This window comes from Eucyclogobius newberryi, unplaced genomic scaffold (assembly GCF_026437365.1).
Source record: "Eucyclogobius newberryi isolate DKJ021-1_F unplaced genomic scaffold, fEucNew1.0.hap1 SCAF_15, whole genome shotgun sequence".
NCBI lineage: Eukaryota > Metazoa > Chordata > Actinopteri > Gobiiformes > Gobiidae > Eucyclogobius > Eucyclogobius newberryi.
The window spans coordinates 23,001,910-23,016,228 of NW_027315779.1; the positions used below are offsets into that span (position 1 = coordinate 23,001,910).

At 39.5% G+C, this 14,319-nt stretch overlaps 1 protein-coding gene across 24 annotated transcripts in view; it reads left to right on the top strand.

Annotated features, from left to right (window-relative positions):
• Positions 1-14,319, top strand: part of dlg2 (discs, large homolog 2 (Drosophila)) — a 141,617-nt gene that overhangs the window by 39,921 nt on the left and 87,377 nt on the right. Inside the window, exon 1 of one of the 24 annotated variants that reach the window (XM_072446863.1) lies at positions 10,106-10,138. The exons of 21 other annotated variants lie outside the window; for them this stretch is intronic. In XM_072446863.1, coding sequence (XP_072302964.1) covers positions 10,121-10,138 — 18 coding nt within the window. In that variant the 5' untranslated portion in view covers positions 10,106-10,120. Of the gene's footprint in view, positions 1-10,105; positions 10,139-13,914; positions 14,113-14,319 lie in introns of those variants that run through there. 2 more of the 24 variants (XM_072446860.1, XM_072446865.1) reach the window with 2 other exon arrangements.

Below are 14,319 nucleotides of genomic sequence, written 5' to 3' on the forward strand. Positions count from 1 at the left end.
GAGGATGTTAAAGAGACATATTCAAAATGGTAGAAGATAATGCTTGTGTATTAATGTAAGTCGACTGATGTATTTAATATATTTTTGTTAAATGTTTTATGATCTAGTGTACTGGAACAAGACTTTGCTTTAGGGGAACCTTTCTACACCTATTCAAAATGTAATGCTTTCATTGTAAAATGTATGCCTTGGACGCCAGGAAAAGGAAAAGTCTTTACTTTTGTAAAGACTAAAGGGGATCCAATAAATAAATCCAAATAAATGAATTACATTTTACTTGTCTGTTTAAACAGTTCACCCCCACCTTAATAGCAGCGTGTTGTCACTGCTTCTTCTAGAAAGCTCAGGCTAAGAATATCTTCTTTTTTATAATACGATGCTGATTCCCTAAAGAAAGAATTGTAAGATTATTAAATAATTCTGTAGGATTTTAAATTTTTCTCAATTTAACATTGCTTGTTAAAGTCTGGAAATGCCCTGAATCTAGTCTCATGCAATATAGATAAAAGTTCCTCCCACCACAGCGCAACCTGCTGGGTAGATTTGTGATGACTGTGTTGCCAGGAAACTGCACTGCTTCTCTATAGGGGTGAGAGGACAGACTTTTGGAGAAGGGCAAACAGTCACACGTCTAATGACACTGTTTCGCTATTCCGCTCATTGAGATAAGTAAGACACTCGCCAAAGTTATTGTCAAGGTTGAGACTCATTAGATGGACTGTATAATGCAATATTTTCATTAATAAATCAAAATTACTGTTCAGGATGAGACGTTGTCTGGACGTATTTTCCTCCTCAATGTGTACAAGTCCGGTAAATGTGCCTGCAGGAATTAAATGTAAATGCTCCAGTAACGGTAGCATTTTATTAGCAGGTTGGCAGATGCTGTATAAACATAGTCTAAAAGCTAAGAAAGACTGCTTATGGCACAGCTAAAGAAGCCAAATAAACAAGCTTTCTAAACACAAGCATCTATTCACAAATGGTGACACATTTGAGACCAAGCCCTTATTAGTGTATACAGTGTGGAAGTGAGAAGAATAGCCAGTATAAATGACCAATATACACAAATATGGATTAATGATTTAAATAATTCTTTGCCCTGTTAAAACTTTCCATTTTCCAATTTAAAGACAACATGTCTATTTGAATAAGACATATGCTATATATAGTTAGTAGTTGACACACGTAGATCACAGTTTTAGAAAACAATAAGACGACACTCAGGGCTTTATTCTGCCGCTCAGGGCCATATTTTGCCACTTGCTGTTTAGAGAGTCTTGGCCAGGTCGTGCTCAACACTAGCATAAAGAGTCTGTGCTTGGCCACTGGAGGCTGGAGTGGGATAATGCCAGTCCATATATGGTGATAGTGTTTGAGCCAATAACTTGATAACTGTTGCATTCAAAAGCACCTGTGTGGAAAATGTTTACAGGCATGTCTCGTATACAGGCAAAGAAAGTGCATCTCTGCTTATAAACTTGACTTGTAGTCTATAGTGAGGACAACAGCAGCCGAGCCACTTGAGCCGCACCCTCCCAGACTGCTACGATGACCTGCATTAGTCCTGGTGCCAGGCCCAAGTGGACAGGACAATGTTTATAAGAGGAGATGTGCTGTGCTGGCTGTGGCCCAGGCTGTGCTCGGCGCCTCCTGGTTCTGGACCTGGGTTCATCTCAGTTTAGTCCGGGCAGACTGGGAGAAAAAAGCCCATGGACATATACACAGATGAAAGTGAGCTCCTGTGACCTTTGCACGATATTCTCATCTTGACAGGAATCTTGTTTATATCATGTATCTTATTTCTCATATGGTACAAATAATCTTTTAGCTGACATAATTGAATTACATCAGTTAAACTGTAGAAAGAGGAACATTCCAGGCAACAAGCTGTACTGTTTCAGCTGTTTACTCTGCGTATACACAAAATAAACACCTTGAGAATGATCCTCGCTGCCTCTCTTAGACTAAACTTTGACCCTTTCCGTGGCTCATACTCATGTGGACAGGACACAACTGTGCGAAACCGTGTTGCACTTTCCCCTTCAAAAGCTCAATCCTAGTTACTTTGTGAGCCAGTGCTGAGCCGCGGTACTGGGAGAGGAAGAGAAGTGGATAGAGCGAGCTGTCCAAGGCTCATTCACCTCTTCATGGGTCTGTCTTGTTACACCAGAAACACTGCCTTTCCTTGCCACGTTCTACAAGCACCTTTTTTGACCCACGCTCAATCAGATGCGTAACACCACGCACTGATCAAGTGTTTGGATGCGATGGGGCCAAACGAGGTTAAATGCTTTTGCGCAGCGTAGCTTTATATAGTTAACTTTAACACAAGGCGGGCTCTGAATCCACTCTGTGCTTGCGGTACACTCCGCGTGACCAGGGCCGCAGTGGGCTTCTCGCTCTGTCCGCTCCTCTTTCTCAGTGGTGGAAGTGACCTGAGTCTGTTCTCACAGGGCTGTTCGGGGATGCACGCCCATTCACAAGATATATAATTTAGATATAAATGGTTAATTTCTATGGCAACGACCCGTAAAACTGCCCTCATACATGTGTCAGCTCATGGCTCCAGCAAGCAGTGGATACAACTCTCACTCCTCACAGCGGCTCCTGTTTAACAACTATCAAAACTTTTTGCATCTACCGGTGCCAACTGATTCCCCTGATTTCTTTTAAGTCTTTACTTAGAAAGAGTTTGGTTGAAATGTGTGGGATATTTTACTTTTTTAGACATTTTCAAATTTATTTTTTAATTGCGCAATGGACGATTTTTTGGCAATTTGAGAACGCAGGCGGAAGTGCGCATGCGCACTCCCCCGTGCGGACTGATACAACACACACGTGCGTTTGTTTATTAGCGCGTCTCCCTCGAGTCAGCTCGAGAAGTCTTTCTCTGTCTTCATTTTGCCCCGTACACTGAGGGAACTATTGTGATAGATCAATGCGCTTAGACACGCGGAAACGTGGGACAAGCCTGACGCGGCTGCAGGTGAGCGGTAGGTGCGTTTTATAAGATAAGATAAGATAATCCTTTTATGATTGATACGTGGCAGGACTAATCGGCAGTCCATGCCACAAGGAAATAAGACTCAGATTTGGGCCAAAAATCGTCCATTCAACCTTTAAGTCTTCTGTTTTACTGTTGTTCACTGTCTGCTGAGTTGCCTCTTGGCCAGGGTTCCATCAAATAAGAGATTTTATCTCAATTGACTTTCCTGTTAAAATAAAGTTAAAATAAAAACATTTCTCATCATTCTGAAACCACTGATACTTATAGTGAAAGTTATGTTTGCTGGTTCTAAAATAATAGAAATGTGTAGTTTTTCTGAATATAGACCCAATATTAAATAAACAAATTATTATATTATAAATAAAAATAATCTGTTGCATCAGTGATCCCTTTGAGATTGTAAACTATGGATCAATATAACAGTGTCATTATCTTGGATTTACAGGTATGTCATAGAAAGACATTTTATATCTCAGAGTTGATAACTTTCCCCGTCAACTCCTCTTGTCACTTACCATTACGATAAAAGTCTGCCCATGCCAATGATTCTTCTCCAGTTGAGCTTTGTGCAGCACTAAGTACACGCACGGCTGTGACTTCTGCACTCTAAGGCTCTTAGATTACTGCTGCACCAAAAGTCACAACCCAAGGATTAATTCACATGACGAGGTCACTATGGAAAACGACCAAGAACTGTTTAAGTGACACCTCCTTTCTAATCCATGACAAGGGTTCAATATAATCGCAACAAATTTACTAACACAAAGCATTCACTGAAACTTGTGTGGTTTGGTTTTATTATCAGTGCATACATATTCACCCCTCTGTGTGTGTTGTAACTTCTACCCATAGCGTCATTATCCAGTAGATGCATTGACATAAAAAAAAGCCAGAGAGTTATATAAGTAGCTTAGAAAACCTTTAAGAATTGTGTAGTATTTCTAATAGACAGCACCATGTCAACTCCAGTCAGTCCGGAGCGGTTTGATCTTGCCTCCCAACTCGTCCGCCCCCAGATTTCCTCCTACATTTCCCCCTCATCCTCCTCCACCTCCTCTTCCTACCCAGCTCAACCCATTGCTCAGAAGAAAAGACAAATCCAAAACGTAAGGGCTGGGGGGTATCCGTTCATTTCTTGGTTAAGTAATGCTGCAGAATCGATGGACAGTTACCACGGTAACAAGGAGGCTGGCACCAAAAATACATTCTATACAACATCTTTAATACCTCCCGCTGTATTGAGTTTACCAAGTGGTGCGTCCTCCCACGTACGTACAGCCGTGTGTAATACTGTAAGCCCTTCCTACTGTCTTTTAGTTAAGAATTTAAGATTTGAAGACCGGCCGTTTCATTAGCACTTTACTGAAGCTACTTGGACATGACCTAATTGATTGAATAATCTCATTAGCGTGTATTTGACTGAGACCTTGATAATACAGCAGCGTAAGTCTTTGTCAGCCAAAGAGCATTCATTCCAGTGTGCAGATGAGCAGTCACATCCAGCTCGGATTCATTTAAACAATAATTAAATTTAGCCATGACAATATGGGACAGATGAGACGCCTTTTATCTTTTTGCTGTTTGCAGGCCAATTCGGAGTCCTGAGCCCCTGCCAATTCTCTCTGCAATGCACTGTGGGAGTGACAATGTGGAGTACTGCTAGTTATGTAACAGTATGGTGAAAGCAGAGAATATTCGATCCAAGATGATGTGTAACAAGCCGGAAATACAAATTTAGCCTACAGTTGTACACATGTGTCTTCTTTTTACTGCCAGCCATTATTATACATGGCTGTGTTTACCGGTATTGCCTGTTCTTTTCTGTATGAGGCGTGCAACTCTTCTCCCCCCCCGATCTCGTCATCTCAGTCCCGCCTGCCTGCCTGCCTCACTGTGAGCTGCTTTGGAGCTTTGCATCAAGCTTTCTTCCCTTTTTTCCCCAGACTTGCTATTTCCTTGCAGAATAAAAAACAGTCCTGTTGCCTTAGCATGCTATCACCAGAAGACTCAGGGATGATAACACTTGGCTCTTATTTTGTGGCTTCTCTCTTTTTGCATCGCTTGTAATCCTTGGAGAAGTTAGTTTTCCGCCGGCTTCCTTCATGTTACTATTACACCACTGCCATGTTTTTTGCATGCTACTTTTCCCTCAGGTCAGAGATGCAGGGAAGGTATGTCCACTTAGCACTGTGTGGTAGCTGGATGAGTTAAGTTAACGCAGAGTGTTGACTGGAGCACATGGTGTACAAGTGGTGTTTTGCGGTTGTCTTTGTTTTGTTATGTAAGTAAGTTGTAGTAATAGAAAGTTAGAGCTCATATTGTCGGCTCATGTGTGTTTGGTGGATCTCATTTGCACCTGAATCTTTTTCTGGCTTTTAAAATTAAGCAAATGTATAATAAATGACAACTTCAGACAAATGGCTATCAATTTGTTGGACAGTGTTGAGTACTGTATGGGGACATCTGGTTAAAGTTATGAGCTTATTCACACAGCGTTAAACCTTTATTATGCAGGGCTGACTTTTTGAGCCATGTTATGATTTTTGAGTTGATTAAAATCATACCTGGAGTTGCATGCCGCATAGTCAAAGCAGTGCTGACAGTTTACGCGCTGGTGACGTATCTTTGCCTGATTCCTCAGTACCGATAAGAATACCGCTAGGACTGGAGCTTATTGATCCAGTGGACTGTGACATGGCTCATGTCATGTGCTGATATGATACAATATTTTGTTATTCAATCCCTAAATAAGGGGACAGGACTCGTCTCTTGACTCAAATGTATGTGAATAGTGATATACCTAATATGAATACTTTTACCGTATTTTCCGGACTATTAGTCGCACCCTTTTTCAGAGTTTTGGCCGGTGTGCGACTTATATGTGATTCGTTATTTTCACACTGGCCACCGCGAGAGGACGCTCTAGGCTCTAAGCAACACAAAAGAAGAATCTGCACTTCCTCTTCCTCTGGAGTTTGCGGAGTTGTTTAGAAGTGACACCGAGGAGGAATTCAATGGATTTAGTGATTTGGGGTAATACTGATGCTTTGGTAAATATACCAGACACTTACGACAGTTTGTTGTCTGTGCGTCATGTAGCTGAAGGTGTCTTGATCTTGAATTTTATCAAATAAATTTCCCCAAAACGTATACTCCGGTGCGACTTATAGTCCGGAAAATACCATAGTTTGAGTAGTTTGGTATCTGATCCATAAAGTGTCTATAGTATCTGCCTTTGAGAACTCACCAAAACGGTAAGTAAAAAGGTTTTGTTCCCTAATGTGTTGCCAGATGAAAGGCAATGCACACAGCTAATAAGCTATGTCCCTCTTGAGAGCTCAAAAAGCTTTGCCCCACTGCATGATGTTATGGTAATCGAGCCTTTCCTGCATTCGTTTCAATCATTTAATCAAATCTTGAATAAGGTAACACTTTATTTTAATCCACTCTTTAGGGCTGCATTAATCTCAATTGAATCTAAATCGCATTTTTAATGGACGCACGCAATTAGCAAATCGCAAAGGCTGCAATTTTTGAAGTACTATAATTTCCTCCACAAGCAACTAAATATCCCTTCTTTCTCTGCTTAAAAACTGATAGCACTGTAGTGAAATTCCGGCTGTCGCTAACAATGATTTTAATAGTCTAGACTTTTCAAACACATTCTGGACCAAATAAAGTTTAAAATATGGTACCTGGAGGCTTCTAGATAGAGAATACAAAATATAGTGTATTATAGAGGAAAATCTTTTTTGACATTTTGAAATATAAAACTTTTAGATTAGAAACCTGAAATTAATGTTGAATAATCATGGCTTTTTTGCCATGATTAATTAAAAGAGCATAGTTCCCATTCTGATTCCCTGTCTCCATCTACTGTTCACAACTCATAATATATCTGAACATATTTGAGTATTTTTGATGAAGTATGAAGTATACCGGTATGCTACAGGTAATGTGCTTTCAACGACATGGTGGGCAGCCCACCTTTAAAGGCGTAATGGACGATTTTTTTTGGCCCAAATCTGAGTCTCATTTCCTCGTTTCCACGTATCAATCATAGAACTCACCTACCGCTCACCTGCAGCCGCGTGCGGCTCGTCCCCAGGAGAGCAGCACGTTTCCGCGTGTCTAATTGCTCATTGATCTATCATAATATAGTTCCCTCAGTGTACGGGACAAAATTAGGATGGAGAAAGACTGTTCGAGCTGTCTCTGAAGAGACGGAAATCTACGGGAGACAAGAGATGCGATCCGTCGCGCTAATAAACAAACGCACGTGTGTGTTGTATCAGTCCGCACGGGGGGAGTGTGCATGCGCACTTCCGCCTGCGTTCTCAAGTCGCCGAAAAATCGTCCATTGTTTTAAGTGAAACAGTCGGCACAAAAAAGTCATGTAAACATTATGATAAAATGTATGTGTTGATATACAGTAATACAGCTAATTCCATAGTTAATAGAGAATGGTCAATAATAAAGAAAGTAATGACAATGAACTGAGTGATTATGTTACTGTGTCTGGCCCAGTTATTTTGCTGAATATTATTCTGCCAGATCAAGTGTCAATAACGGCACTGATTTTATTCCGCTAACTTTAGCATATTTTGTTTCAAACACATCTGCTTTTCATAGATCAAATTTGTAATAACCTGTATCTGTACTGTATGTGTACTATATGTGTAGTGATGATTTTTGGTCAATCCACTCAACCTACTAACAGGATCAATCATTTCATAGTAAGGCAATGAGAAGAAAATTGCAAAAAGTCCAATAACCGGAGATAATTGTCTTCCCACACAAGCAGAAAGTTGAAAAACATTGTCTGCTTAGCAACTGTTGCCAAGTTGTTGAGCTATAATGACTTGGCACCAGAGATCAAATCTTGAACAGATTCAGTCCATGATCTACATACTTATTGCTCTACCAAACAGTTTTCTCAAACCAACTGAGTCGCGTTACAGAAATTATACACTCCCCTCCATTTTGAAGTGCTGGTGTAAACTATTGTTGATGACTATGTTGCAGAGTTTTTCACTATGTTATAAGGAGGTTTTCTTATTATGTTTGAATAATCTTGAATATTTTGGCAGTCTTCCTTATCGAGAACTATGAAATGCTTGAAGCCGTGTGGAGATAATCCAAGAAATTCTCCATTGTGTTTATATTAGGACTGGGCAATATGCGGAAAAAATAAAAAAAATGTCATATTGATCAAGCTCAACTTGGTCTTTCCAAAAACAAACTGGCTTTTAGCAATGATTTTATGTACATAAACTAAACAGCCTTTTAATATGTGCCATTTAACATAAATTATATTACCCGTACAATTTCTTCCTCCAAGGTCTGACATCTGCTCAAAACCACATGTTTTACCTGTTTTTTTACTGATGTAGGATCGACAGTGGACTCTCAATCCAAAAAACCCTCCCAAGTAATTGACAATTTCACATGACTTGATCTGTTGCTCAGTCCTAGTTCATATACATCCATTGATATCCTAGATACCTCACTCTCATTCTGTTCCTTTAGATCGCGCTCCGTCGTCGGGGGGGGCCATGTCAGGGCAGGACATTTAAGCATTCTGCCATTGGAAGCAATGCATTTTCATGTCCACTAAAAGTCATTTTTCCTTTACTTTTCCACAGATTTTGGACGCTATGTTATCTTTTATACAATGGAGTTGGTTTGGATTTTTAATGTAAAAAAAAAAAAAATTTGCAACAAGTTTCACTATAATAAATGGGCGCACTCAAGTGGCCGCTAACGTGTACTACTGGCAATTTGTCTACCCATAATTTATTGTAAATCATTATTTTGTCATCATAATTGGGTTTTTACATTTAGATTTTGCCAAACTATCACGTTTGGAACAGTAAAGTGTGTGTACTGAACCTTACTTGAGAAAAGATGATCCATTTGTCCAGACTTCATCATTTAAAGTGTTAAAATGACCAAAGGGGAAAAGTCTCTGACTTAGCGTCTCTCCTGATGACCCTTTCTGCGGCTACTATTACATCTATGATCACCTGCAGCAAACTTGACAAGTTCCTTTTCTTCCTTAAAGGCTAATTGCCTTAATGTTGCCTTCACTTTGCAGCTAAACAATTGAGCTAAGCTCATTTTAACTGCTGTGTGTTTTCTTATTACTGAACTCATTACTTGTTTTACCCTAAAAACTAACAGGTTTACAAGATGTAATAAGACAGTGGCTCAGGTGATAGATCTGATACCCTATAACAATAAGGTTTAATGGTTTAATCCCAACTACAACCAGTGTATAACCTACTGTTGCGTCATTGAGCAAGACACTTTACCCACTTTGCCTCTGTGAAAGTGCTGTACATGAGCAACAGGAAGTGATTGCACTGGCCAGATTTTCTACTTTGTTTCCATCATTAGCTCTCCATTTTAAAAGTATCAACAAGTGTGGCTAGTAAATGAGCAGTGACCTGCTGTAGTGCTTTGAGAAGTTCATTATCATGCACTGTCCCAGGTTGTATAGACAAATTTAATAGAAAAATGTATTGTATTTAATAATTGTCCATACATATACAAATCAATTACTTTTAAGGTGCAACAAAATAAAACACGGAATAGTTTTGGTGTGGGTTTTGATCATCCGTTTACCGATACATGTTCAATGGTTCAGTTTATACGTATATGACATTGGCATATATATACACTTATCTGCTATAATAAAAATCCATAATTTTATGATTTGTTTTAATCTTTACTGAAATGAACTGATGCTGCACTGGGCTTATGGTGTGCTATGTGTCCCCTCTATAGTCGTCCGTGCAGCACAAAAGCTATTCGCACCAGGGTTCCCTCTGCTCTCCCTTCTCTGGGGCGGGGTGAGACGGGGAACTTGTTTGCCGCAGTTGCCGATGCAGCGAGGGGGAAGAAATTCATTGCTGTCCCGCTCTCACAGTGTATCCACACACACACATATTCACGCACACCCACCTACACACACTCACACACACACATACCCAGCTCAATGAGGAGCTGCTTGAAGAGTGGCCACTAGTTTGAAGAGAGCTTTATCTGGCTAGAAACTGACGTAACCAGCAGAGACACTGATTAACATCCACATACATACAGGAGGAGATGGAGGAAAGCGCAGAGGTAAGACAGTTTGCCTGTGAATGAATGTGTACATTTATTGCCGGCTACTTCGGGCTATTTCTTGGGAGGAAGCCTTGACTCTGCAGCAAAGTCCCTTGTCATTTCTCTCTTGCTTCTGCCATCTTTTCAGCACTTTTCGTGAGCCACCGTGACTTTTGGCTCTGTATTCTTGCACCACTTTTTCTGTGCCACTATGTGATGATGCGGGTTCAGGTGTCACATGGCATAGCATTTATGGATCTGGCGAATAGATTCGACAGCAACTTGCAGTAACAGTGTGGCTTTTGTACTGGGATAAACACGCTATGCTTTTAGGTCTCTGGTTCGTTATTCCTTCTTTCATCCCTGAGCCCTTGTCGTGTTGAAATGTTATTCTTCTTCTTGCCTCTGGTCATTTTGAGTGGAATTCCTTCTCGACTTAGTTTTGTTAATAGTGAACTATATATGATCAGGTGTGCTCAGAGACCATGTTGTTGCTCAGACTGTCAGAGTAGTGTAATAAGTAATCATTCATTCTTTGTTAACTGTCCGTAACTTGCACAGAACAGACCCAACTCCAAAAAGTATATGAAGAAGGCAGCCATATCTACTGTGTCCTTTGTAAATGTTTTTTCTTCCATAATGGATCTATGGCTAACCACTTGCTGCTTTTACTTAGCTGGGATTTTCTTGTGTGTGATTTAGACGACTGCTGCCTGTTGACTATCCCTTGTGTTTGTCCTACATTCTCCCATTGTAAGCTCCTAAGTGGCTTCTCTTCCATTCAGCTTCAGTTTCCTCACTCGCTCTGTCTTTCACTGGCTGGTCTTTTCACTTGTCAGAATGCAGGGATTGTTCAGAAGGGAAAGCCCCTTATTTTTGGACTTGTTGTCTTGGATTTAAGAGGTAGGACTTTAGAAACGTAGAAACATGAGATAAATGCTGGAACTCAAAGAGTGAAAACCAGTTTGCACAGTGAGTTGGCCTGAAAAAAAAAGGGAAATTTCTTGAACTCCTCTGTAAACCACTTGCTTTTACTGCCATAGGATTAGATGATAGACAATGTCAATTAAAATACCCTTCCTGAGCATCGCGTTCAGATAATTTGATTAAGCCCACAGCCCAAATTTTAATTTATTTTTGTGAGTTAATTTCAATCCAAATGCTTACGCATTTCATTTAATTTCATTCTTTACTTTGCCTTGCCTGTGTTTTCTTGTATGGCACTGTTTGTATTGCTCTAGAATGAACATATTTGTGATTGGCCCATTAACCCAGTGAGGGGGATGTGCTGTGTGTAAACACTGTCTATCAAACACTGTTATGTTTTAGACATCTCATGGCCGCTCTGACTGAGTCATGGACTCAGCGATGGCAGCATTTCATTTAGGTTTTTACATCCAAAATATTTTTTTATGCGACAGACTTCAGCTGTTCTTTCAGTGTAGCCCTTAAGCCAATTGGACATATGAATGGTTCCATCTTCATTTTCACACACTTACATTTAATTATCTGTTCCTCTAGCATGTGACTCTACAAATACTGTAGGATAAAGATTGGGGATTATTTTAGCTGTAAACTCTAGTCATCTGTTACAGCCATACAGGAATCAACAACACACACAAAAATATATTGACCTTTGATCCCAAGACCTTAGAATGCAATGCAAACAATTGCTTTGTTTTAGCATTTCGAGTTGTTGGATTTATAAGGTGTTGCAGTTTATATTATATTTCCAGTGTGTAATATGTGCCATACAGTTGGATCAAAGAGGCTTTCTGATTAATTAATCTGTGTTTGACCTCCACATCAGAACCGTCACTTATCAGTGGAGTAGACCATATTTTCACTCAGTCTTATAGTTCCATCTAGTGGTTTATTTTTAACCACCTTTTCTATATTTCTTGAGATTTAAAATGGGTTTTAACTAAGTGTGTTATCTTTTTGTTTTCAACATTATTATCATAAAACTTAATTTCAGGCTCGTACTTCAGATTAAAAAGACATTTTAATAAAAACTGATTTTGAAATAATGTAAACTACAAACCACAGAGAACATCAGAACAGTTTTGCACAATTAACTAAACTTAAAGTTTAGGACATTCAAATGTCAAAGGCAGTTATTTCCAAAAGTCTTTCCCAAGTGCAGTATATTTCATCTACTGGTCGTGATAGTTTTCATCAGGCTGTCGTGTATTCACATATATTTCCCTTTTGACAATTTATTGTTTCTTAATGATGACACCTTCAAGTTCAGAGAGGACATTTTCTTGTCCTTTATTTTCTTCATTTGTCTCATTATATAAAGTAAGTCCTTTTCACAATTCTGTCATTGTGGTAATTGTTTTTTACTCAAGTGTGATGTCATTAAAAATCAGTTCTTCTATAGCTTTGCAAAATTTGTTTTTTTAACAACAAGCTTTTACAATAATGACCCAAAAAAATCCTTGGTAAGCCGTATCAGCTGCATGCTGACGTGGTTCACAATGTTTTGTAGTGTCTTTAGGCAGTGAGACTATCAGCAGCATCTGTGGTCTCTCGCTGCAGGATGGAGGTTGTAAGGAGCACTGCGGTTTAGTCATTTTCACCTCCTCTTCACACATCAGCACTCCAGCGGGGCTCTCACGCCTTCACCTGGGCCCTCTGCCAGACGTCCAGCCACTGCACGCAGCTGCGGGTCAACACTGGCTCTGTTTGAGAAGCTATGGGGATGCTAACGGTTCAAGAATCTGAAAATGTTGACAAACTATTTATTTCTTAATAATTATAATCATAACCATAAGAATAACAATGATAATAAATTAACTTTGTAAGCAATTTAACATGATTTTGTTATTATGGATGGGCAATGTATCAGTTCCACTTTTGGTATTGATGGGAGTCAAAATGGAAATGGAAGGACAATTAGGTATTATGTCTGTTTTTAATGTGGTGAAATGTACTTTCAACTTAAGATAGATTTCTGAGCTTTGTTATGGATTTAAAAAAAATCGAAAAAATATCGGTATCTCCAAATATCTGTCATTGGCCACAGCAGCAAATGTCAAATACGGGATAACGCTATCCGCTCCATCCATATCAGACCATACCCTTTATACATATTTAATTAATACTTAAAACACTTGATAGGGCTGCAACAATTAATTGGCTTATCGTGACTAGTCGGTAATAAAAAATACTCATCGTCGTATATATAAATATCTAGTTGTACTGATAAATGTTTGATTTGTAAGTTACATTATTATGAAACATGTTTTTATGATCTATGTGAAAATTGTAAAGGCTGCTGACTTGCTGCTCACGTGTTAAGGAGGATGATTCTGCAGTATAATTTTCAACATCAACTTTTGCGTTGTAATGAATGTTGTAATGAGTAACTTTGTCCAGGTGGGGGCACACTTTAACATAAATACACAAATGGCTCAATCTGCTGCACACAATACTATAGTACTAAAGTACACTATTAGGCTAACGCTACTACCTTTATATACGCCTATATTATAAGGATGTAAAGTGAGTTCATATTGAAAAAGTGATGCTATAGAGAACATCTATGCTATTTTAGTATGACCAGACTTGATGGAAGTACAGTGACTAATAGTATCAGAGGGATCTTGATGGTGGAGTGAGAGTAGGAAGATGAGGGGAGAGAGAGACACTGGGCATAGCTCACGGAGACGGGGACAGTGTGACTGTGATTGTGTGACTGAGCATAAGCCTGTATGCTAAAGCTATCTCACATGAAGTGCCAACCTGCTTTGTAGTCTTCTCCTATCATCCCACTGGAGTGTATCCCCTGAGGTCTCTCTCCACTCCTTGGACCTTGCTACAGCAGATTTGTCTGGTCGGCTTTGAGGTTGCTTTGAATAGACATACGATATTTTTACTCAATGAGAATGTCTCCAATAGTGAAAAGTCCAGAGTGCACCCCAGTGGAGTGCCATTGCAAAGTTGCCTGTACCAACAAGACGTTGTCGCTGATGTTTGGATGCAAGGTAGGTTTTTTTTTTGACTGAAACAGCCACTTGTTGTAAATATTTTCTTTTTTGCTGCTCATTATTGTGGGTATTAAAACAAATATCTATTTATATTAGTAATTTAAAAATAGACAGCTATTTTTTACTTACTTGTAAGACGACTCTTTCCTTCTCTCCCCCGTCAAACCCTTCTAGCCGTGCTAATGCTTACTGGGGCTTAATGAG